The sequence below is a fragment of the Rhinatrema bivittatum genome, chromosome 2 (genome assembly GCF_901001135.1).
Source record: "Rhinatrema bivittatum chromosome 2, aRhiBiv1.1, whole genome shotgun sequence".
In the NCBI taxonomy this organism is placed as follows: domain Eukaryota; kingdom Metazoa; phylum Chordata; class Amphibia; order Gymnophiona; family Rhinatrematidae; genus Rhinatrema; species Rhinatrema bivittatum.
In genome coordinates, this window is record NC_042616.1 from 43,293,934 (window position 1) to 43,321,101 (window position 27,168).

The 27,168-nt window shown below is 46.3% G+C and overlaps 1 protein-coding gene across 2 annotated transcripts in view; it reads left to right on the forward strand.

The window, feature by feature from the left end:
• The first annotated feature begins 2,083 nt into the window (after positions 1 to 2,083).
• The window catches only part of LOC115085955 (oocyte zinc finger protein XlCOF6-like), a 258,912-nt gene continuing 233,827 nt past the window's right edge, over positions 2,084 to 27,168 (forward strand). Inside the window, exon 1 of one of the 2 annotated variants that reach the window (XM_029592523.1) lies at positions 2,084 to 2,447. In XM_029592523.1, coding sequence (XP_029448383.1) covers positions 2,424 to 2,447 — 24 coding nt within the window. In that variant the 5' untranslated portion in view covers positions 2,084 to 2,423. Of the gene's footprint in view, positions 2,448 to 2,641; positions 2,666 to 27,168 lie in introns of those variants that run through there. The other variant, XM_029592522.1, reaches the window with a different exon arrangement.

A 27,168-nucleotide genomic window follows, 5' to 3' on the forward strand; every position in this document is an offset into this window, starting at 1 on the left:
CAAGAGACCGAGGAAGCTCCCTTGCTGCCAATTCATCCTTAACTCCAGGAGATAGTCCCTCCAAGAAAATGCTTCTAAGGCAGTCTTCCTGGCAGTCTAATTCAGTAGCCAGGGTCCGGAACTCTATGGCATAGTCCATCAATGGTCTAGCCCCCTTCCGGAGATGCAATAACTTGAATCCGCCAATCGTCAACTTACCAGCCTCATCAAAACCTTGCTGAAGGTTTGAACAAACCACTGTAGGTCCTGAAGAAGAGGGTCTCCACGTTCCCATAAGAGGGAAGCCCAGGCTAAGGCCTTCCCATCAAGGAGGGAAAGGATGAAAGTAGTCTTCATGGTGTCGTTAGAGAATTGTGCTGGTTGTAAGGTGAAATGCATGAAACATTTATTCAAGAAACCCCGGCACTGATTAGGGTCCCCAGTGTATCAGGATGGTACCGGAAGATGAAGAGTGGTTCAGGTTGGTGCAGACACAGGAGTCTCAGGAGGTGCCGGACTAACTGTGGTGGTCACATCCAGCTGGGTGCTGAGGCGTTCTATCTTTTTTTTATCAAAATCATTTTTTATTGCGAAAACAGGCAGATGAACAAGATAATATGAACAAAACAAACATTGCTGCAGTAAGCCAACATTAGTAAACTATTATGCCACATAATATGTTGCTGCTGATCCAGCAAGTACTTCAACTAATAGCCCGCATGTTTCCCATTACAATTTTGAAGCATAGTCCCCCCACCTCCTTTCCCCATACTTCCACCAACATGCATACCACTCAGTCAAACCCCACTCATTCACCCATATCCCCCCCTCCCTCTCCTAGGAGACAGCTCTGCCAATAATACGCCTGGTCACATCTCAGGCAGAGGTCTAGGAGCATGAAATATATAGTCCCCACAACACCCATGGCTCCCCAAAATAGGATGACAAGCCTCTTACATCACCATTCATTGCCAGTACTTGAAAAGGAATACTTAAATCCATGCGGGTCGATATCCTGCTACTCGGAGGGTGGACTGAATATCTTGAGGCAATAACGTAAAACATTTGGCCCAGCAATCAGTATATATCTTGTCCGGTTTATGCGAGTGAGCCAGGGAAGCTAGTTGTTCCATTTGCATGGACACAGCCATCCGATGGAACCAAGCTCGTGTCGATGGTGTCAGGTCAGGTGTGAGCCAATCGGCCAGAATCGTGCGGCATGCCAGCAATATAGCAGTATGTCCAAATTTGTTCAAAGATAGGTTACAGGATGAAGTGGAGCCTCGCAGCCCGGACAATAAGAGCTTACCGGAGCGACCAAGGGATGAACCGGTACATTGTGCCACTATTTTAAATACTCCACTCCAGAACTTCACAAGACTAGGGCAAGTAAATAGTTGATGCACCAGAGTACCAGGCTTTTGATGGCAACGTATGCAGCTAGGTGATGAGGTTCTTTTCATTCAGAATCGGAGAACAGCGTCACAGATGATGTGGTGAAGAATTTTAAATTGCTAAGACAGGATACAACTCTATAGGTTTTTCTAATGGCAAAGAAAGAGATGGTATATTTAACCTTAAGCGGCTCAGAACACACAATGTACCTTCCTTAGAGAAAAATTCTATGCAAATCATGTTATACTATTCCAAGAAAACAATTCACGCTTAAGGCATATTCCCAACTGGATTGCTTTATTATTATTTTATTTCTTGTTATACTGCCTTTATAGTTAAAATCAAAATAGTTTAGAAATTAAACTAGACCAATAAAAAAATCATATAGTACATACAAACATGTTATATACATTGAATCATTAAAAATATATTAGAATACAAGAAAATACAAGAAATAAAACCTTCTGGTCCAGTTGACTAACATATAATGAAACGCATTCATGATTTTGTCCCCATTGCCTGAACTTATGCATCATTCTTCAGTATTTGTAGATACTTTTTTCACGCTTGCAAACATCTTCATGGTTACTATTTCCACTGCTATACTAAGGAAGTTTCAGGGAGAGGCCACTGAGCAGTTTACGTGTATTCAAGGTTTCTGCCCTAGAAAATATTTTTCTGGCACAAAAGTATCCTTTACTTGGAATCTGGACCCTCTGGGCAGTGAGATAGCCCAGCAGGAGATCAAAACTCACTTCTGACCTACCAGCATTGTCAGGATTGCAGAAAACGAGGAAACTTTATTGGCAGGACAAATTTTACAATAGACTTCGTCCGCCCATCCGTGACATCATCAGTTTGCGCCGAGGAGGAGGTGGAGGAGCTATTTTGTTTCTAAGGGAAGAGCCAGCAAAGAAAGGGAAAACAGAGACTTCTCTCCTTCAGCCTTCGAGTTTGAGTTCCTTCTTTTCCCCATCACTGAAGAGGCAAACACTCAGCCCTTCCCCAATTCAGTTTCACTTCTGAAAGCAGCAAAAGCAGAAAGGAAAATGCGTGCGGGAGCTTCTGCTCAGGTAGGAGATTGTCCACAACTTCCTGCCCTCTACAAACACTGCTGCAGCTTTCTAACCTGGGATGCAGGAAAAGCAATTTGGGATCCTCCTTAGGTCCCATAGCTGGAAAATTTTGAGTTTTGGTCACTCTGAAATTGGGGGAAATCTCCCAGGAATTTATCCTTGGTCTTTTTCTTGTGACTGGTAATTGGGGATCCGCAGAAACAAAAGCTTGAAAGGTTTTTACATACGTTACTCTTATTATTTATCCCAAAATTATAGATAAATCATTGAAACAGGATCATTTTCACAGATTTAAGCCTAAAAAAGCAAAAAGAGAAAGAAAACATTATTACCTACCTAATAATTTCCTTTCCTTTAGCGAGGGCAGGGCAATTCCCACGAGTGGGTTATGTACCTCTGCCAGCAGATAGAGACAGAGCAAAAACTGATGCCATGGTCATTTAGTCCTGCCCTGATATCAGCCCATCAGTATTCCCCGTCTCCAGCAGATGGTGGACATGCATTTCCCTTCGGAGGATTGCCTGTGAAATATTGTTTGAAATATTGGACAGACATGTCTGTGTTGCACTGCTTGCCTCCTGAGGCGATACCGTGCGGTCCCTCCATAAGTAGAGTGGCCTTCAGTCTGGTAGCCTTGAGTGGCATGGACCTAAATTTCAATTAGCGGTTGCAGGCTGAGAGAGGCTCGGCGGTGAAGGCTTTCGCCCTCTCCCCCTGTAGCTGGGACCCATTCCTTCTCTCAGCCACAGGGGGCTTAAAGTTTTTTTACCTTAAAAAAATAAATCAATAAACAGCAAAAAGGAGATAGAAAGCATGAGAAAGGGTCTATAACCTCGACGTTCAGCTCTCCCACTCATATCTCTGTGGAGTTCTGTGAGGTGAGGAGGTAGTGCAGGCACGGCGGGTTGAACAGTTGTTTGGCTAGGCCCTACTCCCAGGCTTTTCCCTTTTTGGCACGTGGTAGGTTGCACGGTGATTTTGCACATTTTTGCTGCATGTGATTGTGCGTCCATTCTCGCTTGTGTGTCCAGTTTGGGCGTTCATCCTTCTGGATGCACACCTTTGCTTTCAGTTTAGGCATTGTTCCCTAGTGTCATTACCTTGTGCCTGGTTTAGGTGTCTGGTTAGATGAGTGGTCTAGGCGTGTTCACTTGCACACACATTTTTTGTGTGTCAATAAGAACATAAGATATGCCATACTGGGTCAGACCAAGGGTCCATCATGCCCAATATCCTGTTTCCTACAGTGGCCAATCCAAGTCACAAGTACCTGGCAAGTATCCAAACATTAGATAAATCATAAGCTACTATTGCTTTTTAATTACTGTAATAGCAGTTTATGGATTTTTCTTCTAGGAATGTATCCAAACCTTTTTTAAACCCAGTTACTGTAATAGCAGTTTATGGATTTTTCTTCTAGGAATGTATCCAAACCTTTTTTAAACCCAGTTACACTAACTGCTTTACTACATCCTTTGGCAATGAATTCCAGAGCTTAACTATGCATTGAGTGAAAAAGAATTTTCTTTGATGTATTTTAAATGAGCTACTTGCTAACTTCATGGAGTGCCCCCTGGTCCTTCTATTATCTGAGAGAGTAAATAACCAGTTTACATTAACTTGTTCAAGTCCTTTCATGATTTTGCAGACTTCTGTCATATCCGATCTCAGTTGTCTCTTCTCCAAACTGAACGGTCCTAACTTCTTTAGCCGTTCCTCACAGGGCAGTTGTTCCATGCTCCTTATCATTTTGGTTGCCCTTCTCTACACGCTTTCCTTGGTATGGTCAGTCATTTTGGGTGCAGCTTATACGTACGGATAATCTAGGCATGAGCCTTTGCCTGTCTGCATGTTTACAACCATGGCTTCTGCAGCAAATAAGCCAAAGTGATTATCCATTTGTGTTGTATGCCACCGGAGCTTTCTTTAAGCCTGTGTCAGCGCTGCCTGGATGCTTGGGGAGATTTGCCGCCTCCTGATTTTGCTGACAGTGGTCCATCTCCTCAGTCTAAGGGGAGTAGGTCCGAGGGAGACATGATGGGGGTCTCCCCACCTGTGATCAATCTATGGACAGAGTCGTCAGGGGACACTAACTCTCATGATGTCAGGTTTGAGCCTTTGGGGCCTGGAATGGACAGTCCTTTTCCTGGGTAGAATTCTTCCAGGGATTTCAGACTTTTAAAGGGCTAGTCTTCTGAATCAGCAGTACCTACTACAGTAGATCCATGTACTCAGAGTGCTCATCCCCTTGTCTCCATGGTCAAGCACCGTGGCGCGATGCAATCTGACGAGGCTCGAATGCACGTTGATCAAGATGATACTGATGATGGTGGTGGTGGCTCTCCTAGTGAAGAAGGGGACATTCCCCCAGATTTGTAGCCATATAGAACTCTTCTCAGTTTCTTTCATAGAGATGAGTTACTGAGCTTGATCTCTCAGACCTTGAAGACCGTCGGAGTGGCTGGGACTGACTCCTTGGGGATGCAGAAGGAGGATCCCATTTTGGTCACCCTATGCAAGGCTTCTTGTTTATTTCCCCCCTTGAATGCTATCCAGGAGTTGATTGATCCAGAATGGAGTGCGCCAGAGGCGTATTTTAAAGGTGGACGCGTCTTAGTGGGTCTCTACCCCTTGGATCCACAGGCCAGAGAGCAGTTGTGTTTCCCTTAGATGGATGCTTTGGAATGTTCTGTCATGAAACATACCCCCATTCTGGTAGAGGGAGGTGTAGCACTGAAGGATGCTCAGGATAGAAGGATTGAGGCTTTTCTAAAGGAAGCCTTTGAGGTGGTGACAATGAACTTACAAATTAATTCTTGTTGTTCCTTGGTAGCTTAGGCTACCTTCTGGTAGCATTGTGTCTGATTTTGGATCTATGGTGGAACTGGGGGTCACCTTCTTAGCTGATGGGGCTATGACTATTTACACAACCACCAGAGGAACTGCTTCGATTATTGCAGCCAGGGCGTCAGCTGTCGCTGTGCAACTGGTCAGTTGATACTATTTCAAAGTTCAATCTTCCCAAATTGCCCTTCAAGGGCTCGCTTTTGTTTGGCAGTGAATTGGAAAAAATGGCAAGTAAATGGAGGGGAAACTCAGGTCCCTTGATTGCCAGAGGACAAAAAACCCATTTCCTGATCTTTTCGGGCCAATGGCCTCTCTCGAGACTACTGGTGTTTTCGGCCTTATAGGGAGGTCCTTCCCAGAGGTCCATCCCTTCCGCAGGTCTCAGTCCTTTCGCCCCTGAGGGCCTCAAAAGATTGCGGGCTCTGGAAGTGGAGCCCTTCAGTCTTCCCAATGAAATGTTTGTGGGTTCACCTGTTGGTGCAGAAGATAGGGGCCCGCCAATCCCGTTTTTATCACAGATGGGTCCAGATGACTTCAGATCAATGGGTTCTCGAAGTAGTTCAGGAGGGCTATGTTCTAGAATTTCTTCACATTCCTCCATATGTCTATGGTCTCTCCATGCAACTTTCCTCAGATGAGGGTAGAAGTGGAAGCAATGATACAAAGGCTGTTGAACCAATCAAAGGCTGTTGAGCAATCGCCAAGGCAACTGCTCTATATGTTAGAAATGTAAAGAAAAGCAAAAGAAAAATGAAACCTATCTGGTTCTCAAAGGAGGTGGCTGACAAAATTAAAGCTAAAAGAACTGCATACAAGAAATACAAAAGATCCCAAAGGAAGGAGCACAAAGAAGAATATTTGTATCAACTGAGGGAGACAAAGAAATTAATCAAGTTGGCAAAAAGTCAAGCAGAAGAGAGGATTGCCAAGGAGATAAAATATGGTGACAAAACATTTTTCAGATACATCAGCGAAAAGAGAAAGGTCCAAAGTGGTATAGTGAAATTGAAAGGTGGAAATGATCAATGTGTGGAGGGAGACGAAGAAATGGCAGAAATATTAAACGAATACTTCAGCTCTGTGTTCACTAAAGAAGACCCTGGAGAAGGACCATCTCTACACAACAAGAAACTGGAGGGAAGCGGAACAGAGGAAAATCCATTTACAGTAGATAATGTATGGGAAGAGCTAAAGAATCTGAAGTGGACAAAGCCATGGGGCCTGATGGGATTCATCCAAGGATATTGAGGGAGCTCAGAGATGTGCTGGCGGGACCGCTGTGCGACCTGTTCAATAGATCCCTAGAAACGGGAGTGGTGCCGAGTGATTGGAGAAGAGCGGTGGTGGTCCCGCTTCACAAGAGTGGGAACAGAGAGGAGGCTGGTAACTACAGACCGGTTAGCCTCACTTCAGTGGTGAGAAAAGTAATGGAGTCACTGTTGAAAGAGAGAATAGTGAACTATCTACAGTCCGGAGAATTGATGGACCAGAGGCAGCATGGATTCACCAGAGGAAGATCCTGTCAGACAAATCTGATTGACTTTTTTGACTGGGTAACCAAGGAATTGGATAGAGGAAGAGCGCTCGATATCATATACTTGGATTTCAGCAAAGCTTTTGATACGGTTCCGCACAGGAGACTGGTGAATAAAACGAGAAGCTTGGGAGTGAGTGCCGAGGTGGTGACCTGGATTGCAAATTGGTTGACGGACAGAAGACAATGTGTGATGGTAAATGGAACCTTCTCTGAAGAGAGAGCGGTTTTAAGTGGTGTACCGCAAGGATCGGTGTTGGGACCGTTCCTGTTCAATATCTTTGTGAGCGACATTGCGGACGGGATAGAAGGTAAGGTTTGTCTTTTTGCGGATGACACTAAGATCTGCAACAGAGTGGACACGCCGGAAGGAGTGGAGAGAATGAGACGGGATCTAAGGAAACTGGAAGAGTGGTCGAAGATATGGCAGCTGAGATTCAATGCCAAGAAGTGCAAAGTCATGCATATGGGGAGTGGAAATCCAAATGAACTGTATTCAATGGGGGGGGAAAGGCTGATGTGCACGGAGCAGGAGAGGGACCTTGGGGTGATGGTGTCTAATGATCTGAAGTCGGCGAAACAATGCAACAAGGCGATAGCTAAAGCCAGAAGAATGCTGGGCTGCATAGAGAGAGGAATATCGAGTAAGAAAAGGGAAGTGATTATTCCCTTGTACAGGTCCTTGGTGAGGCCTCACCTGGAGTACTGTGTTCAGTTCTGGAGACCGTACCTTCAAAAAGACAAAGACAAGATGGAGGCGGTACAGAGAAGGGCGACCAGGAAGGTGGAGGATCTTCATCGGATGACGTACGAGGAGAGATTGAAGAATCTAAATATGTACACCCTGGAGGAAAGGAGGAGCAGAGGTGATATGATACAGACTTTCAGATACTTGAAAGGTGTTAATGATCAAAAGACAACGACAAACCTTTTCCTAAGGAAAAAAATCAGCAGAACCAGGGGTCACGATTTGAAGCTCCAGGGAGGAAGATTCAGAACCAATGTCAGGAAGTATTTCTTCACGGAGAGGGTGGTGGATGCCTGGAATGCCCTTCCGGAGGATGTGGTGAAGACCAGAACTGTGAAGGACTTCAAAGGGGCGTGGGATAAACACTGTGGATCCATAAAGTCAAGAGGCTGCCAATGAAGAGTGGGTGACTCGCCAGAATGATGGCTACTGCCTGGAGTCAATACCCTTATTAAATAAACATACACAGGCGTGACTCCAACATCGCTCTAAGCTTCAACAGCAAGAGGAAATGTGGAAAAAAGGATTCACACTCACAAAGAGGGGAGTAGCTGGCTTGTTACGGCGGTTACTACCCCAAATCAAATAAGCCTGATACTTCATTCAATGCATATACAGCATAGTTCTCTGATTCAACGGCAGGGGAGAAGAAAAGAGGGTTCGCACTCACAAAGCGGGGAGTAGCTGGCTTGTTACGGCGGTTACTACCCCAAACCAAATGGGCCTGATACTTCACTTTCGATGCACATCCAGCATGGCTCTCTGCTTCAACGGCATGGGAGAAGACTTATACATCACGCATATCCAGCATAGCTCCCTGCTTCAACGGCAGGGGAGAAGAAAAACAACCAATAAGGGCTAATAACATAGTCTGGGTAAAACAAATAAGCATGGGTGCAGCTTGCTTATTGCGGCGGCTACTACCCCAAACTAATCAAGCTAGATATTTCACTTGGATGCAGCTCCATCACTGCTCTCTACATTAAAGGTGGGGATGGAAGGGAAATAGAACCAAGAGCTAAGAGAAACAGATAAGTATGAGAGGAAATATGTGTGAAGCTTGCTGGGCAGACTAGATGGGCCATTTGGTCTTCTTCTGCCGTCATTTCTATGTTTCTATGTTTCTATGAACCGGAAAGCGGTGATTCCCATTCCCAAATTGCAGCAAAATACAGGCCATTATTCCATTTATTTTGTCGTGTCCAAGGAGGAAAGGCCCATACTGGATCTCAAGGGAGTCAACCAACATTTACGAGTCTTGCGTTTCCAAATGGAAATGGTGTGCTCTGTCATAATGGCAGAACAAGCAGGGGAGTACCTCGCGTCTCTGGATCTGATGGAGGCTTATCTTCATATTTCCATCTGTTGGGAATATCAGCGGTTCCTCTGGTTTGCTATTATGGATCATCATTTTCAATTTCAAACCTTGCCTTTCAGGCTAACCACAGCACCCAGGATCTTTTCCAAGATCATGGTGGTGGTAGCGGTGGGTCTTCACAAGGAGAGCATTCTAGTTCACCCTTATCTGCATGACTGGTTGATTGGAGCCAAGACCGCAGAAGAGAGTCTTCATGCTTCCCGCAGGATGGTTTCCTTGCTACAGGAACTAGGCTGGGTGATGAATCTGGCCAAGAACCATTTGCATTGTCTCAGATCCTGGCGTTCGATTTGATACAAGACAGGGCAGAGTATTTCTGCTGGAGTCTCGGATCCACACGTTGATTGTGAGAATTCGATTCCCGCGGAACTCTGTTCGTCCGACCATGTGGTCTTATCTGCAGGTTCTGGGGTTGAATGCTGCCGCATTATAAGTGCTTCCCTGGGCAAGGGCACATATGCATATATTTCTTGATGGAGTCCGCAGTCACAGTACTATGCAGGGAGGCTGATCCTCCTGATAGAGGTGAGATTTCAGTTGAACTGGTGGTTAGCAGCTTAAAACTTAACTAGGAACTCTGGCTGACTAACTGAAGTTAGACTGTTTGTATTTCCCAACCCTCCCACCCCTCGCCCACCCACCACCCCTAGCTCATCCCTTAATTTATAGGCAGGTGCCACTTTCACAAAAAAAAACAAAAACAAAACAACTTTATTGAGAATTCGATCACTAATACAGTTAAAGGACGTTAGACACATTCCTACTCCCATAGCAACCTAAAACTTAACTAGGAACTGATCAAAATTGAGATGAAGGCAGCAGTCCAGCAGCAAGAGGGGGGCTTCCCAGTCTTTTGCATCGAGTGTCAAATGTATGATTTTTTACCCACCGGTGAGAAGTTGTACATGTGCATGCGATGCAAAGAGCTCCTGGCTCTCAGAGAACGAGTCTGATCTCTGGAGGCTAGAGTGGCAGACCTGGAGGAGCTGAGGCAGACAGAGAGGTATATAGATGAGACCTTCAGGGACATAGTAGCCAAGTCCCAACTTCAGACTGGCAGCCCTGGTGCTGCCTTGGAGGAAGAAGGTCTCATGATGGGAGAGCATCAACTGGGTGCAGCAGGAAAGGATCCTGTAACAAGGACCTGCTCTCCAGGTGATGCATTGTCCTTTCGCACTTAGGATATCTCCCCAAGGCCTACTGCCCAGGAGGGAAGGGTTAGGTCGGCCGTCATAGTTGGTGATTCGATTATTAGGAATGTAGATAGCTGGGTGGCTGGTGGGCGTGAGGATCGCCTGGTAACATGTCTACCTGGTGCGAAGGTGGCGGACCTCACGCGTCACCTAGATAGGATTTTAGACAGTGCTGGGGAGGAGCCGGCTGTCGTGGTACATGTGGGCACCAACGACATAGGAAAATGTGGGAGGGAGGTTCTGGAAGCCAAATTTAGGTTCTTGGGTAGAAAACTTAAATCCAGAGCCTCCAGGGTAGCACTGTCTGAAATGCTCCCTGTTCCACGCGCAGGTCACCAGAGGCAGGCAGAGCTCCGGAGTCTCAATGCGTGGATGGATCGATGGTGCAAGGAAGAGGGATTCAGTTTTGTTAGGAACTGGGGAACCTTTTGGGGAAGGGGGAGACTCTTCCGAAGGGATGGGCTCCACCTTAACCAGGGTGGAACCAGACTGCTGGTGCTAATCTTTAAAAAGGAGATAGAGCAGCTTTTAAACTAGAACAAAGGGGAAAGCCGACAGTCGCTCAGCAGCGCATGGTTCGGAGAGAGGTATCTTCAAAGGATACTAATGATGCATTAGATTTAGGGCATCCTGACAGAGAGGTTCCAAAAATTAGAAAAGTAGTCCAAGTGCCTGTAACTAAAATCTCACCTGAGCTAAAATATTCTAACGTATCCCTATCAATTAAAAAGCAGAATGAAAATACAAACAAAAAACAAACTTTGAAATTTTGTATGCTAATGCCAGAAGTCTAAGAAGGAAGATGGGAGAATTAGAATGTATAGCAGTGAATGATGACAGACTTAATTGGCATCTCAGAGACATGGTGGAAAGAGGATAACCAATAGGACAGTGCACTACCGGGGTACAAATTATATCGCAACAACAGAGAGGAGCACCCTGGGAGGAGGTGTGGCGCCTTATGTCCGGGATGGCATAAAGTCCAACAGGATAAACATCTTGCATAAGACTAAATACAAAATTGAATCTTTATGGGTAGAAATCCCTTGTGTGTCAGGGAAGACTATAGTGATAGGAGTATACTACTCTCCACCTGGTCAAGATGGTGTGACGGACAGTGAAATGCTGAGAGAAATTAGGGAAGCTAACCAAATTGGTATTGCAGTAAGGGCAAAACCAGAAGGGCATACCAGAACAGAATGAACACCCAACCTGCAAAATCTACCCTGAGGAAACGCGCTCTATCCACAGCGGGCCCATCTCTCTGGAACTCCTTACCACCGGACCTCCGCCTTGAGTCGTGCCATACCACTTTTAAAGTGAAACTCAAGACTTGGTTATTCCATCAAGCTTTCCCAGAGAGCTAAGAGCAATAAGATCAACAACCATCATTTTTTACAGCAATAATTTTATGTTTATATTACTGCAGTTTTATGTTCCATGTCGTTTTCTTTCTAAGTTGTTCTTAGTTGTTTTCACAATAGCTTGTAGTTTATTATAGATTACCCGTTCATTATTCACAATATGTTCCATGTAAACCGCCTCCCCGGCGATAGTTATCCATGTTAAATGTGAACCGGAGTGATATGTATTGTATACAGGAACTTCCGGTATATAAAAACCAAAAATAAATAAATAAGAATGGGAGACTTCAATTACCACAATAGAAAAGAGAGTCAGTTAGGTTACCCAAGCAATAATCTAGTAATCAAAAAATGGGAACACAGATAACAATATTACAATTAGCCTCCATGAAGGTGTTAGCAAGCCAGTTGCTGTGTTTATAATCAAAACCAGCCGGTCTTCTCTATCATCCACCTTCATACAATTTTATTACTAAATCACTTCTTTTCACTTTTTTGAATTTTTCTGTATATTTTTCTAAAAAATCCCAATCCAGGAATTTTCAACGCCCAACACGGCCGTGTTTCACACACATAGTGCTTCTTCAGGGGCATAAATCCAAAGATTATACTTTATCTGTAAACATTACAACAAAAGGTCCAGCATCAAGAATCATGCAGAAATAATCAAAAATACAACAGCAGTACTTAGCTTATATGAAGGGCTACCGTTTTTCAACAGGAACATAGTCTCAGCTGTCTTTCCAGAAACGGAGGAACTGAGGCTAGCATGAGCGTCGCTTTAAATATCTTGTTTGGCGCCAAAACGGAAATCAAGACGTCACTGTATGTAAATGAGGATATCCAAAGCACAACATTGAGATGTCAAGCGAATAACAGCAGAACGACACAACAGTTGTTTCTTATAAGTGTACATCTATTGGCATTCGAATTTAACCCACAAAAACGTGTAGGTCCAATTCTGTATTCAAACCACAAGGATTCACAGTATTTAATTTGTAAATCCAGTGTTGTTCTACACGAAGAAGATATACATCTGGATTACCTCCCCGCCAGTGTTGGACAACCTGGTCAATAACGCAAAATGTTAAGTCATCAAAAGAATGTTCATATTGTCTACAATGGGTTACCAAAGGTTCTTCAATCTGGCCAGTATTGATATTTGATCGATACTCGATCATTCTCGTTTTTAACATCCGCTTAGTCTTACCTATATATATCAGGTTACAGGGACATTTAATTAGATAAATCACCATGGTAGAATTACATGTAGTATGGTGTTGAAAGTAGATCTTGAAGCCAGATGGTAATTGTAGAAACCCTTCAATGGTCATGGAGTTAGCGCATACTGAGCATGATTGACATGGTCTATGAGAACCTGAATGTTCGGTAGTGCTGACTAATGGAAGAGAGAAATCTGTATGTACTAAATAAACACGTAAATTTGTCGCCCGGGAAAACGTAATCCTGGGGTAGGAATGAAAAACTTCATGAGTCTGCAAAACATGCCAGTATTTAAAAATAAAGGAAGAAAGACCTGTTATATGAATGTCATCAAAATCATATGGAATCTGGATGTACCTTCATACGATGCTGATAAAGCTATCGTGACTGTAAAACCTGTGTATAGGTTTCAAAAATCATTAGGTACCCCAGTTGGTATTTTGAATGCACTTTCCTGTGACGTTCACGGACCACTGTAAACAGATAGCTAGAATGATCACATACGTACTGCTTGTAATGTCACTTATCTCAAAGGTTGTGGGTCTTGCCTCAGCCGACACCCAGATGTTTCGGAGACTAACTCCTTCTTCAAGGGCTGGATATTCGCAAGAAAAACCCGTATACTCTTTGATTGTTGTAGCAGTGATGATTCTTCTAGTGAGCTTTGATTGTAGAAACAGTGTATCAAATGAAACATTGACCGTTATAGCAGTAGTCTTCAGTCTGATCTAGACTTGATAGACTGTGTGGCAGTCCAAAATGCATTTTGGACTGCCACACAGTCTATCAAGTCTAGATCAGACTGAAGACTACTGCTATAACGGTCAATGTTTCATTTGATACACTGTTTCTACAATCAAAGCTCACTAGAAGAATCATCACTGCTACAACAATCAAAGAGTATACGGGTTTTTCTTGCGAATATCCAGCCCTTGAAGAAGGAGTTAGTCTCCGAAACATCTGGGTGTCGGCTGAGGCAAGACCCACAACCTTTGAGATAAGTGACATTACAAGCAGTACGTATGTGATCATTCTAGCTATCTGTTTACAGTGGTCCGTGAACGTCACAGGAAAGTGCATTCAAAATACCAACTGGGGTACCTAATGATTTTTGAAACCTATACACAGGTTTTACAGTCACGATAGCTTTATCAGCATCGTATGAAGGTACATCCAGATTCCATATGATTTTGATGACATTCATATAACAGGTCTTTCTTCCTTTATAATCACTACTTGTTATATTTATTAGGGTCCATTTAACCAGTATTTAAAAATAGCCTGTTTGATAATTTTAGCCTCAGGAGAAAATGGTAAAATACAAGTCGGAGTCACTGATTCATCTTTGAATTGAGTTGTAAATAGCCATTCTCAGTAGGAAAACTTTGCACGCAAATAAGCTTTTCTAATACAACTCTTCGGGTAGCCTCGTTGTGAAAACCTCTCAGACAAGGTCTTAGATTGTACTTCAAAATCAGCAATAGATGTACATAATTTCCGAAAACGTATAAATAGGCTTACTGGAAGGTTCATCTTTAAGGTCCGTGGATGTGCACTCTGGAAATGTAGATAAGTATTTGAACATGCAGGTTTTTGATAAATCGAAGTTGAAAAACCACCATCATTAAGTTCAATTTTAATGTCCAAAAAAGAAATACATTTATCTTGAATTTCTGCAGTAAAGTGCAAATTTGAATTGCAGGAATTCAACCAATCCAGAAATTTTTGAAAATCCTCGGCCGATCCTCGCCACAAAACAAAAAACATCATCAATATACCTCTTCCATACGATCAACTGATGTCCAAACCTATGTTCATTAAGCCATCTTTCTTCGAATTTCTGCATATATGAATTAGCCAAATCGGGGGCCATTGTCGCCCCCATAGCAGTCCCACAAATTTGTTGGGAAAAAAAGTGAATTAAATGCAAAAAAATTCTTTTTTAATGCTATCTCCAATAATTGAGATAAAAAATTACTGGGAATTCGGAGTGGGCGTGGTCTCTAATCAAAGAAAAAGTTAGCCGCCTCAATGGCTTCATCCTGTGGAATAGAAGTATAGAGAGCCTCAACATCCATTGTCAGGAGTTTTAAATCTTTGGTGTCAAGTTTTAAATTTTCCAGAAAAATTACCATCTCAGAAGAATCCCTGACAAAAGATGACATAAGCGGGACAAAAGGAGCCAAGAAATGATCAATAAATCGAGACAACGGCTCTAACAAAGATCCACAGCTGGAAACAATAGGCCGACCTGGTGGGTTTTGTAAATCCTTATGAATCTTTGGAAGGGTATAAAATACTGGAATTCGAGGGTATGATTTGACCAAAAAGGAAGCTTCTTTCTGAGTCAAAAAACCAGCCTTTATTCCGGACTGTACTAATGTTGAAATTTCCTTTTTAATTATCAAAGTTGGATCTTGAGTCAATGATAAATAATATCGAGTATTATGTAATTGACGTAAAACTTCAGACTCATATCTGGATCGATCTTGAATGACAATTTTGCCTCCTTTATCGGCAGATTTTATTACCAGATTTGTGTTGGAGCACAGTTCTTGGAGAGCCAATTGTTCTTTACGAGAAAAATTAGAATAAAATATTTTTGAATTATTGGTGAGAGAAGCAATCTCCTGAGATATCAATTGATAGAAAACTTTAATAGTTGGATCCTCTGGGCCTGTCGGTATCCAAGTAGAAAGATTAGAAATGGTTGACATATCAGGCGTTGCAGGATGTGTGGCAAAAAAAAGTCTCAATTTCAATGTCCATGTAAAATGAAATAAAGAGACTTGAAGAGCAAACAAATCAGTATGTGGCATTGGTGCAAATGATAAACCACATTCTAAAATTGAAATTTGAATTTCTGCTAGAACAGTGGATGATAAATTCAGGATTAAAGATTCCTTTGATGTTGTGATCGGGTCCCGCGTGACAGTGGATCGTGTTGATCTCTGGTTGGATATCGGGTGTGTCTGTTGCTGGAGGGCCGACAAGGGCCCCTTGATCCTTGTCCTAAAAAAGATGAAGATGAAGAAGATGATATCGATTTTGCATTGGATGAATGTTCACTTCTGCGTAAATCATGACGTATAACTTCATCTCCACTTCGTCCCCACTTGAATGAAAAGTTACATGCTTAGATTGTTTTTGATTGGTGGCCATCCATGGATATACATATCCATGATTGTAATCTCGTTCATCACGTTGTAATTTGTCCATTTTGAATTTTTTAAATTCTGAACGGAATTTCTCAATCGCTTCCTCGGTAGATTTCAATTGGACTGTATAATGATCTAAATCAAGGGAAGACGAAAGAATACTTTTAGTCGTATCGATCTCTTCTTGGATTATTCGATCCATATCTCTAGCTTTCTTAATGATCAAAATCATTAAGTCTAAGCTACATTTATTTAAGATAGCATTCCAATCGGAAAGGAACTCTTGATCTTCTTTATACAGGTGGGGCTCTTTTAGAACTCGGAGCCCACGTGGGATCCGTTGTATCCGACAGTATTCAAGCATGGTCTCTGCATGCAACTGTGTGCGAACTGAACGTCGATATAATTTCTGTAAATTAAACCACTGTGAATCTGTAGATGTAACATCAGACGAAGATATAAATGAAGATGGTTTATCCAAAAGTGCTTGTAAGTCAGCGTCAGAAAAAATGTGTTCCCATTTTTTGATAACTAGACTTCAATTACCCCAATATTGACTGGGTAAATGTATCATCGGTACACGCTAGAGAGATAGCATTCCTGGATGGAATAAATGATAGCTTTATGGAGCAATTGGTTCAGTAACCGACGAGAGAGGGAGCAATTTTAGATCTAATTCTCAGTGTAGCACAGGACTTGGTGAGAGAGGTAACGGTGGTGGGGCCGCTTGGCAATAGTGATCATAATAAGATCAAATTTGATTTAATGACTGTGTTATGGAGCGCTAGGAGAGCGATCCCACTCCTGGGTGATGTGTGTCCTTGGGCCACGGCTCGACCCCAGAGGACTCTGAAGAAGTGCCGCGGGAGGCATGGCATGCCCGAGCATGGGCTGGACGGAAGCAAGACTGGAGTGATGACCCGGAGACAGGCCCTCCTCCGGACCTGCACGCTTCGGAAGACCCAACAACGCAATGTTGGTCTTGTGAACAGTCCTCCGACCGTTCCCAGCCCTTTCGGACCTGCCGCGGGGTACGGCACGAAGCGGCAGGCCGGATGGAGGCCAGGACAGCGATGACTGGAACATAGATTCAGACGAGACTCCGGAACGTGATACTGGACGTGCAGACGTAGACTCAGAGACAAGGTACTGGACGTGCTGACTTAGACTCAGGCATAGACGTGGACTTCAGGAATGAGGTGCAGGATGCATAGACGTGGACTTAGGCACAGACATGGACTCAGGACGAGATACTGGATGCACAGAGGTGGACTCAGGAACGACGTAGACTCAGGCATAGACGTGGACTCAGGAATGAAGTGTAGGATGCATAGACGTAGACTTAGGCACAGACGTGGAATCAGGAATGAGTTGCAGGATACATAGACGTAGACAGGCACAGACGTGGACTCAGGACGAGGTACAGGATGCACCGAGGTGGACTCAGGAACGACGTAGACTCAGGCATAGACGTGGACTCAGGAATGAGGTGCAGGATGCATAGACGTAGACAGGCACAGACGTGGACTCAGGACGAGGTACAGGATGCACCGAGGTGGACTCAGGAACGACGTAGACTCAGGCATAGACGTGGACTCAGGAATGAGGTGCAGGATGCATAGACGTAGACTTAGGCACAGACTTGGACTCAGGAATGAGGTGCGAAGGAAGACATGGGTACTGTCCCTCAGGGCGCCCTATTCAGACCACCCGCGGGACTGAGTCGCTGACCACCCTGGAAGCGGGAGAGCACAGGGAAGAAGCAGGTTGCTGCACTCCTGGCAGCTCAAGGCAAGGATACGCTGCACTCCTGGCAGCTCAAGACAGGTTAAAACATCAGGAACAGGAACAAGGATTAAGACAGACCTCAGGGCTGGAACAAGGACATCTGGAACATCAGGACTGGAGCACAGATACTGGAACAGGAGTCACATCTCAGGGCTGGAACATGGACATCTGGAACAGCAGAAACATCAGGACTGGAACAACTGAAGACATCAGGACTGGAACACTGGACAGAAAGCTTCAACGGAAAACATGGAACACTGAACCTTGCAGAAGGCTGGAACACAAGGCAGCTCCTGGAACGAGGATCTCAGGAGTGACCAACTCCTTGCGAAGGCAAAGACAGACTGAACGTAGAATCCCTTTGTAGAGCTGAGGTGGACAACGCCCAGGGAGGAGCCAGCAGGGGGCCACACCTGGCTGGCCCTTGAAGAACAGACGAGAGAGGCGCGCTCGCGCCCTAGGAAGCTGGAGAGATGAGTGCTGGAAGCTGGTGGCGTCCTCAGCCACGTGGAAAACCCAGGGAAGCAGTGGAGCAGCCCTGGGCTGGAGCTGGGTGAAGGCAGATCAGTAGAGCAGCTCCCAGCTGCAAGGACAGAAGCAGGAAGAAGCAGAGAGAGGTAAGGCTGGCTGCAGGCACCGGCAGAGAGAACAGAGAGCTGCAAGGACTGAAGCAGGAGAAGGGCTGACTGCAGGAACGACTCCATGCCGTGAAGACAGCCCCAGGAGGAGAGGTAAGACTGCAGGCAGAGTAGAGAGCTGTAGCAGGCTGCAGGCTCTGGCAGGGACGGCTTCCCAGCCAGGCAAGGACCCGGGCTGTAGCAGGCACCAGCAGAGACGGCCTGCTGACTGAAGGGCCCGGGATCGCAGCAGCACGTCGGGGGAGGGCAGGACCAGAGGGGCCGACCGCATGGCAGCAGCTGCGGGGACAGCCCCAGCTGATTCAGGGAGAAAGAAGCAGCAGCGTCAGCAGCCCGACTGGCTGTGAGAAGGTAAGAGCCTGCCCACGCTCTTCGCGGGCAGGATCACAACAGACTGGAAGAGGAACAGTGTGGAAATCCACGGCTCTTGTGCTAAACTTTCAAAAGGGAAACTTTGATAAAATGAGAAAAATTGTTAGAAAAAAACTGAAAGGAGCAGCTACAAAAGTAAAAAATGTCCAAGAGGCGTGGTCATTGTTAAAAAAAAACCATTCTAGAAGCACAGTCCAGATTTATTCCACACATTAAGAAAGGTGGAAAGAAGGCAAAACGATTACCGGCATGGTTAAAAGGGGAGGTGAAAGAAGCTATTTTAGCCAAAAGATCTTCATTCAAATATTGGAAGAAAGATCCAACAGAAGAAAATAGGGTAAAGCATAAACGTTGGCAAGTTAAATGTAAGACATTGTTAAGACAGGCTAAGAGAGAATTTGAAAAGAAGTTGGTCTTAGAGGCAAAAACTCACAGTAAAAACTTTTTAAAATATATCCGAAGCAGAAAGCCTGTGAGGGAGGTCAGTTGGACCGTTAGATGATCGAGGGGTTAAAGAGGCACTTAGAGAAGATAAGGCCATCGCGGAAAGATTAAATGATTTCTTTGCTTCGGTGTTTACTGAAGAGGATGTTGGGGAGGTACCCGTAATGGAGAAGGTTTTCATGGGTAATGATTCAGATGGACTGAATCAAATTACGGTGAACCTAGAAGATGTGGTAGACCTGATTGACAAACTGAAGATTAATAAATCACCTGGACCGGATGGTTTACACCCCAGAGTTCTGAAGGAACTAAAAATGAAATTTCAGACCTATTAGTAAAAATTTGTAACCTATCATTAAAATCATCCATTGTACCTGAAGACTGGAAGATAGCAAATGTAACCCCAATATTTAAAAAGGGCTCCAGGGGCGATCCGGGAAACTATAGATCGGTTAGCCTGACTTCAGTGCCAGGAAAAATAGTGAAAAGTGTTCTAAACATCAAAATCACAGAACATAAAGAAAGACATAGTTTAATGGAACAAAGTCAGCATGGTTTTACGCAAGGCAAGTCTTGCCTCATAAATCTACTTCACTTTTTTGAAGGAGTTAATAAACATGTGGATAAAGGTGAACCGGTAGATGTAGTATACTTGGATTTTCAGAAGGCGTTTGACAAAGTTCCTCATGAGAGGCTTCTAGGAAAAGTAAAAAGTCATGGAATAGGTGGCGATGTCATTTCGTGGATTGCAAACTGGCTAAAAGACAGGAAACAGAGAGTAGGATTAAATGGACAATTTTCTCAGTGGAAGGGAGTGGACAGTGGAGTGCCTCAGGGATCTGTATTGGGACCCTTACTTTTCAATATATTTATAAATGATCTGGAAAGAAATACGACGAGTGAGATAATCAAATTTGCAGATGACACAAAATTGTTCAGAGTACTTAAATCACAAGCAGATTGTGATAAATTGCAGGAAGACCTTGTGAGACTGGAAAATTGGGCATCCAAATGGCAGATGAAATTTAATGTGGATAAGTGCAAGGTGATGCATATAGGGAAAAATAACCCATGCTATAATTACACAATGTTGGGTTCCATATTAGGTGCTACAACCCAAGAAAGAGATCTAGGCGTCATAGTGGATAACACACTGAAATCGTCGGTGCAGTGTGCTGCGGCAGTCAAAAAAGCAAACAGAATGTTGGGAATTATTAGAAAGGGCATGGTGAATAAAACAAAAAATATCATAATGCCTCTGTATCGCTCCATGGTGAGACCGCATCTTGAATACTGTGTACAATTCTGGTCGCTGCATCTCAAAAAAGATATAATTGCGTTGGAGAAGGTACAGAGAAAGGCTACCAAAATGATAAGGGGAATGGAACAGCTCCCCTATGAGGAAAGACTAAAGAGGTTAGGACTTTTCAGCTTGGAGAAGAGATGACTGAGGGGGGATATGATAGAGATGTTTAAAATCATGAGAAGTCTAGAACGGGTAGATGTGAATCGGTTATTTACTCTTTCGGATAGTAGAAAGACTAGGGGGTACTCCATGAAGTTAGCGTGTGGCACATTTTAAACTAATCGGAGAAAGTTCTTTTTTACTCAACGCACAATTAAACTCTGGAATTTGTTGCCAGAGAATGTGGTTCGTGCAGTTAGTATAGCTGTGTTTAAAAAAGGATTGGATACGTTCTTGGAGGAGAAGTCCATTACCTGCTATTAATTAAGTTGATTTAGAAAATAGCCACTGCTAATACTAGCAACAGTAGTGTGGAATAGACTTAGTTTTTGGGTATTTTGCCAGGTTCTCATGGCCTGGTATTTGCCAGGTTCTCATGGCCTAGATTGGCCACTATTAGAAACAGGATGCTGGGCTTGATGGACCCTTGGTCTGACCGAGTATGGCATGTTCTTATGTTACAGGCGGGTCATCTCAGGAAGGGAATTTCCCTGGAGACCCCGGATTGGTTTGTACTCATGACAGATGCAAGCTTTTGGGGCTGGGGCGGGGGGCTCAGTATCTGGAGATGATGGTACAAGAAAGCTGGAATACAGCAGAGTGGCAGTAGTACATCAACAGACAAAATTAATTTAAAAAAAAGAACATCAACAGACTGGAGGCACTAGTGGTTCTGTTAACATACCTGAGGTTCGCTGAGTGGATAAGAGAGTTGGTCGATCTGGTTAATGATCAACAATGCGACGACGGTGGCTTACATCAATCATCAAGGTGGAACCAAGAGTTAACAAGTATCGCAGGAGATAAATGCGCTTCTGGTGTGTGAGGAGCAGCATCTTCTAAGCATATCTGCCTCTCACATTGCCAGAAAGGGCAATATCAGAGCAGATTTCCTCAGCAGGGGAAACTTGGACCCAGCAGAATGGGAGCTGGCAGACGAGGCCTCTCAGCTCCTGGTGAACCACTGGGCCTACCGGATCTAGACCTGTTGGCGATCTTCAACAACACAAAGGTTTCATGCTTCTTCAGTCGCAGGCGGGACCCAAAAGCGATGGGCATAGATACTCTCGTTCAGAAGTGGCCATGCAGCGCCCTGCTCTATGCATTTCCGCCTTGGCCTCTGATAGGCAGACTGGCCCAGAAGATTGCGATTCAAGCCAGCACCGTGCTTTTAGTAGCACCAGATTGGGCTCAAAGGTCATGATACGCTGATCTCCAGAAACCTCTGGTGGGCAATTCCTTTAGGCTACCATTGCGGATGGATCTGCTATGTCAGGGACCCATTCTGCACAAAGATCCGGGTCAATTCTGTCTTATGGTGTGACTGTTTAAAAGAGCTTGGTAGTTGAAGCAGGGGTTTGCGCCGCCTTTAATTTCGAAACTACTTTGGGCCCAGAAATGTTCTACTTTTCTAGCATATGTTAGAGTTTGGATGGTCTTTGAGGCCTGGTGTTCTGAGTGAGGTACTCATCTGCTTAATGTGGATATTCCTTTGATTTTGGAATTTTTGCAGAATGGCTTGCTTAAGGGTTTCGCCCTTAACACATTGAAGGTTCAAATTGCAGTCCTAGCTTGTTACAGGTGGAGAGTCATTGGAGGGTCTTTGTCTTCCCATCCAGATGTGTCTCATTTCTTACAGGGAGTTAAGCATCTTTGCCCCTCGTTGTGGCTTCCAGTGCCTCTGTGGGACCTTAACTTGATCCTTGCGTTCTTGGTAGGTCCGAGTTTTTGACCGCTGCATAATCTTTCCTTATGGTGGTCTTCCTTGAAGAAATTATTTCTGGTGGCAATCTGTTCAGCATGCTGTTTCCTGCCATGAGCCTTTTCTCCATTCAACTACAAATGCAGTTCAACTTTGGACTGTGCCCTCTTTTTTTGCCAAAAGTGGTTTCGGATTTTCATTTGAATCAGTCCATTTCCTTGTCTGCCTTCGAAAGGGACAGAGATGAAGTTGAGTATCGTATTTTGCATTCTTTAGAGGTCAAGCTTCATTTGCTGCTGTAATTGGAGGTGACGAAATCTGTTCAGAAGTCTGATCGCCTACTTGTGCTCCATGGTAGAGATAAATAGGGAGCACCAGCAACATGGTCAATGATAGCCTGCTGAGTTTAGGAAGTCATTACAGTAGCCTGTGTGGTTGCTGAGGTGTTCTTGCCGAAACAGATTAGACTGCATTCCACGAGGGCTTAGGAGGTGTCATGGGCGGAACTTTGTTGTCGCCTGCTGAAATTTGCCGAGCAGCGACATGATCATCTCTGTACACCGTCTCCAAGCATTACCACTTGGATGTTAGGGCTAGGGAGGACACCACATTTGCGCAGGCAGTATTGACTTTACTGCTGGCAGTCTCCTGCCCTTTTCAAGATTGGCTCTTGTACATCCCACTTGTGTGGATTGACCTGCCTGAATGCTAAGGAAGGAGAAATTACTACTTTCCTAGCGTGTAGCAGATGGACTCAGAACCAATGGGTATAGTGTACTCGTGCTAGCAGTTGGAGACGGATCAGATTTCAATCTGATGTCAGCCCCTAGTACATATACCCCTGCAGGTAGTGCAGATCCTCAGTATTTTCCGTCTCCATAGCAGTTAGGAGCTATCTGCACGCTCTCAGAGCGTTGGAACCAAATTTAAAGAAGAAGATTCTACTGAAGACGAGCCCCGCTCTCCTGCGGTGATACCCTCGGGTCCCTCCCCCAGTCGAGATCCCGAGGTGATTTCCATGGTCCCTCTGAGGTGAGCTTCGGTCCGGCGGCCGAATTGCGGCGGGACCTAGCCCCCGAAGGATTGGGCGCGGCATAGAGGCAGCCTCGGTCCGGCGGCCGAAACGCGGCGAGGACTTACAGCCCCCGAGCGTGAGGAGTTCGGGCACGGCTGAGAGGCAGCGGGTGCACCCTCAAAAGCGGCGGTGAAGGTAGTTGCCCTCTCCCCCCGCAGCCGGAGACCGCCTGGGTCGAGACCGGGAAACGCCGAAGATAAGGTAAGGTAGAAATCTTTACTTGTACCGGTCTCCGAGGATTGAGGACGAGCGCAGGCCATCGGCCGAAGCCAGCGCCACCGGGTTGATCCGCCCTAGCAGGGCCAGACCCCGGCATTTCCAAGGGCCTACACACGTGGAGACCCTCTGAGGTAGTCGCCATCTTGCCCGCATGGTCGCCGTCGCCATCTTGGCCTTAATCTCGCCGTTCACATCACCGCCCGGCCGAGCGTACAAAATTTACCTGTGCGCACAAACCTACCTCTGCGCGTAAGTTATACGCACAAGAACACTTGGACGCATAAGTGGCACGCGCAAGTCCCGGTTGCACGGACTACGCGCACTTGACTACCCACGCGCACATCCCGGGTTAAGCGCTCAGATACGCGCACAAACCCCGGTTAAGCGCACAGATACGCGCACAACCTCCACACACGCGGCCAGGCGCTCCGGAGCAAAACATGTACGCGCAGGCAACTAGACACCTCCAATATCTGAAGTAAAATCCCTAGGCTTCTGCTCAGCATGCCACCTCAGGGCTGCCCAGAGCCAGGAAGCCGATGCCTTATGCACCCAATGCGAGGAGGGCCCTGGGAGATCCTCCACAAGCTCAGCCTCGCCCAGGGCCGGGGACTAGCTCTTCAGGGGGCTCCCTGGAGCTAGCAACCCCCAGCTGGACTCCCTCTCAGCCGGAGGTCCCCAGGGAAGCAGCGCCACTCAATGTGGACCCCTCGTCTATTTCTTGGGTGGAACTCTTCAAGGGGATTCACGCCTTGTCCGAATGCAAACGGATTCCCAGGCGGACCAACCACATACGTCGCAGGAGGACCCCTATGCTCCAGGCCCCTCAAGACCTAGGCATTTAACACCAAGTAGTCCCACCTTCGGGGGCACGGACATCTCAGAAGAAGAAGTCGAACCCCTAGAAGAAGAGGAACTCCCCCCGGGGACAGAACGCCACCGAACCATGAGACGGTTCTTCACAAGGGAGGAGCTCCCGGATCTGGTCTCCCAATGCCTGGAGGAACTGGCAATTCCGGACTCAGAAACCCAGGGGGATCCCGAGGAGAACCCATTTCTGGAAGGCCTTCGACAGACCTCCCGTCATTTCCCGCTCTTGCGAGCCGCACAACAGCTAATTGACCTGGAATGGAACACCCCAGAGTCTGCCTTTAAAGGGGGGCGGGCCTTGGCCAGCTTGTACCCCCTGGATCCAGCAACCAAAGACATGCTCGCTTGCCCAAGAGTGGATGCCATGGTCTGCGCAGTCTCCAAGCGCACCACCATTCTGGTAGAGGGAGGAGCAGCACTCAAGGACACGCATGACCAGCGGCTGGAAGCCATGCTTAAACAGTCATTTGACGTGGCCGCCATGTCTCTTCAGATTGTGGCCTGCTGCACCGAGGTGACACGTGCCTGCTTATCCCAGGCCAGGAACGGCACCCTGGGAGATATCCTGGACCCAGCGCTATCCTTTCTAACGGACGCAGCCTCAGACCTCGTATGCACAGCGGCCAGAGGAGTATCATCGGCGGTGGCGGCGGCCAGGAGACAGCTCTGGCTCAGAAGCTGGTCGGCCGACCCATCTTCCAAAACACGCCTCACAAGGTTGCCCTTCAAAGGAACACTTCTGTTCGGCAGCGATTTAGAAAAGATGGCGGGCAAATGGGGCGAATCCCCAGTACCGCGCCTTCCGGAAGACAAGTCAAGGAGAGCCCAACGACAGCCTTCCAGGGCCTCCAGGGGCAGAAGCTCGCAGCGCTTCAACCCATACAGGAGCAGCTACCAGGCACCCCGCCCTTCGGGCAGGAACCAGTCCTTTCAGAACAAGCACAACAAGAAGGGAAACAGCTCGGGCACAGGGCCCGGCCGCGCTCCGCAATGAGAATCAGCCGACCCATCCAAGGGAAGCCATAGGGGGCAGACTGGCCCTATTCTACCAAAGATGGGTCGATAACTTCGGACAAGTGGGTCCTTGCCATCATCCGAGAAGGGTACTACCTGGACTTCATACGCACCCCCCCGGACAAGTTTGTGGAGTCCCCCTGCCACGACCCCACCAAAAAGGTGGCAGTGGAAGTTACACTAGCCAGGCTACTGACCCTCGAGGCCATAACTCCGGTACCTCCTCAGGAGATAAACTCTGGTCATTATTCCATATATTTTCTCGTTCCCAAGAAAGAGGGAACGTTCCGACCAATCCTGGACCTCAAATCCATAAACCAATACCTGAAGGTCCCCCGCTTCCGCATGGAAACCCTGAGATCCGTAATAAAGGCAATACAGCCGGGAGAGATCCTCACCTCCCTGGACCTGTCAGAGGCGTACCTGCACATCCCAATTCATCGGGAACACCAGAGTTACCTATGCCGCAAGATCCTGGGCCATCACTACCGGTTCCGGGCCCTACCCTTCGGGCTAGCCACAGCACCACGGACGTTCACCAAGGTGATAGTGGTAGTGGCGGCAATACTACGGAAGGAAGGAGTCCTCGTACATCCTTACTTGGACGACTGGCTGATCAGGGCAAAGTCACCAGAGGAAAGCATCCAATCAACCAACAGAGTCAAGTCTCTACTGGAGAGTCTCGGATGGGTGGTCAACACGAACAAGAGTTCCCTGCAACCCTCACAATCGTTGGAGTACCTGGGGGTCCACTTCGACACCAAGGAAGACAAAGTCAGCCTGACTCCCACAAGGAGGTCAAAACTTTGGAACCGGTTACAATCCTTGCTGAATGACCCTCGCCCACGGCATGGGATTACCTGCAGGCCCTAGGGCTGATGGCATCCACACTGGAAGTGGTCCCCTGGGCGAGGGCCCACATGAGGCCTCTACAACACTCACTGCTGTCTCGTTGGAACCCACGGTCGCACAACTATACTGTACGCTTAGCCCTTCTGGGCACAGTTCGGACCAAACTACACTGGTGGCTGCAGCCCAGCCACATGAACAGAGGCTCAAGACTATCATCCCCAACCTGGACTCTGCTAACTACAGATGCAGGTCTACGGGGATGGGGAGCACACTGCGAGGAATTAACCACCCAAGGGCAGTGGAACACAGAAGAGGCAGGATGGCAGTCAGAAGCGCGGGCAGTCAGACTCGCCTGCCTGCGGTTCGCCCAAAGACTCCGAGGCAAAGCGGTCAGAGTGATGTCCGAAAATGCCACAACGGTTGCCTACATCAACAGGCAAGGGGGAACCAGAAGCCAACAGGTGTCTCTGGAGATAAACCCACTAATGGCATGGGCGGAAGCAAATCTACAGGAGATCTCCGCAGCTCACATCGCCGTGAAGGACAACATCACGGCGGACTTCCTTAGCAGAGAAAGTCTAGACCCAGGAGAATGGAAGCTGTCTCCCGCAGCCTTCCGGATGATAGTAAAACCGGTGGGGAACACCGGAAATGGACCTTCTGGCGAACAGAACCAACGCCCAAGTACCTAGATATTTCAGCCGCAAGCGGGATCTACAATCCCAAGGGATCGATGCCCTGGTGCAGGCCTGGCCACGGGGGACCCTACTATACGCCTTCCCACCATGGCCCCTCTTGGGCGCAATCATTCACAAGATACAGCTACACAAGGG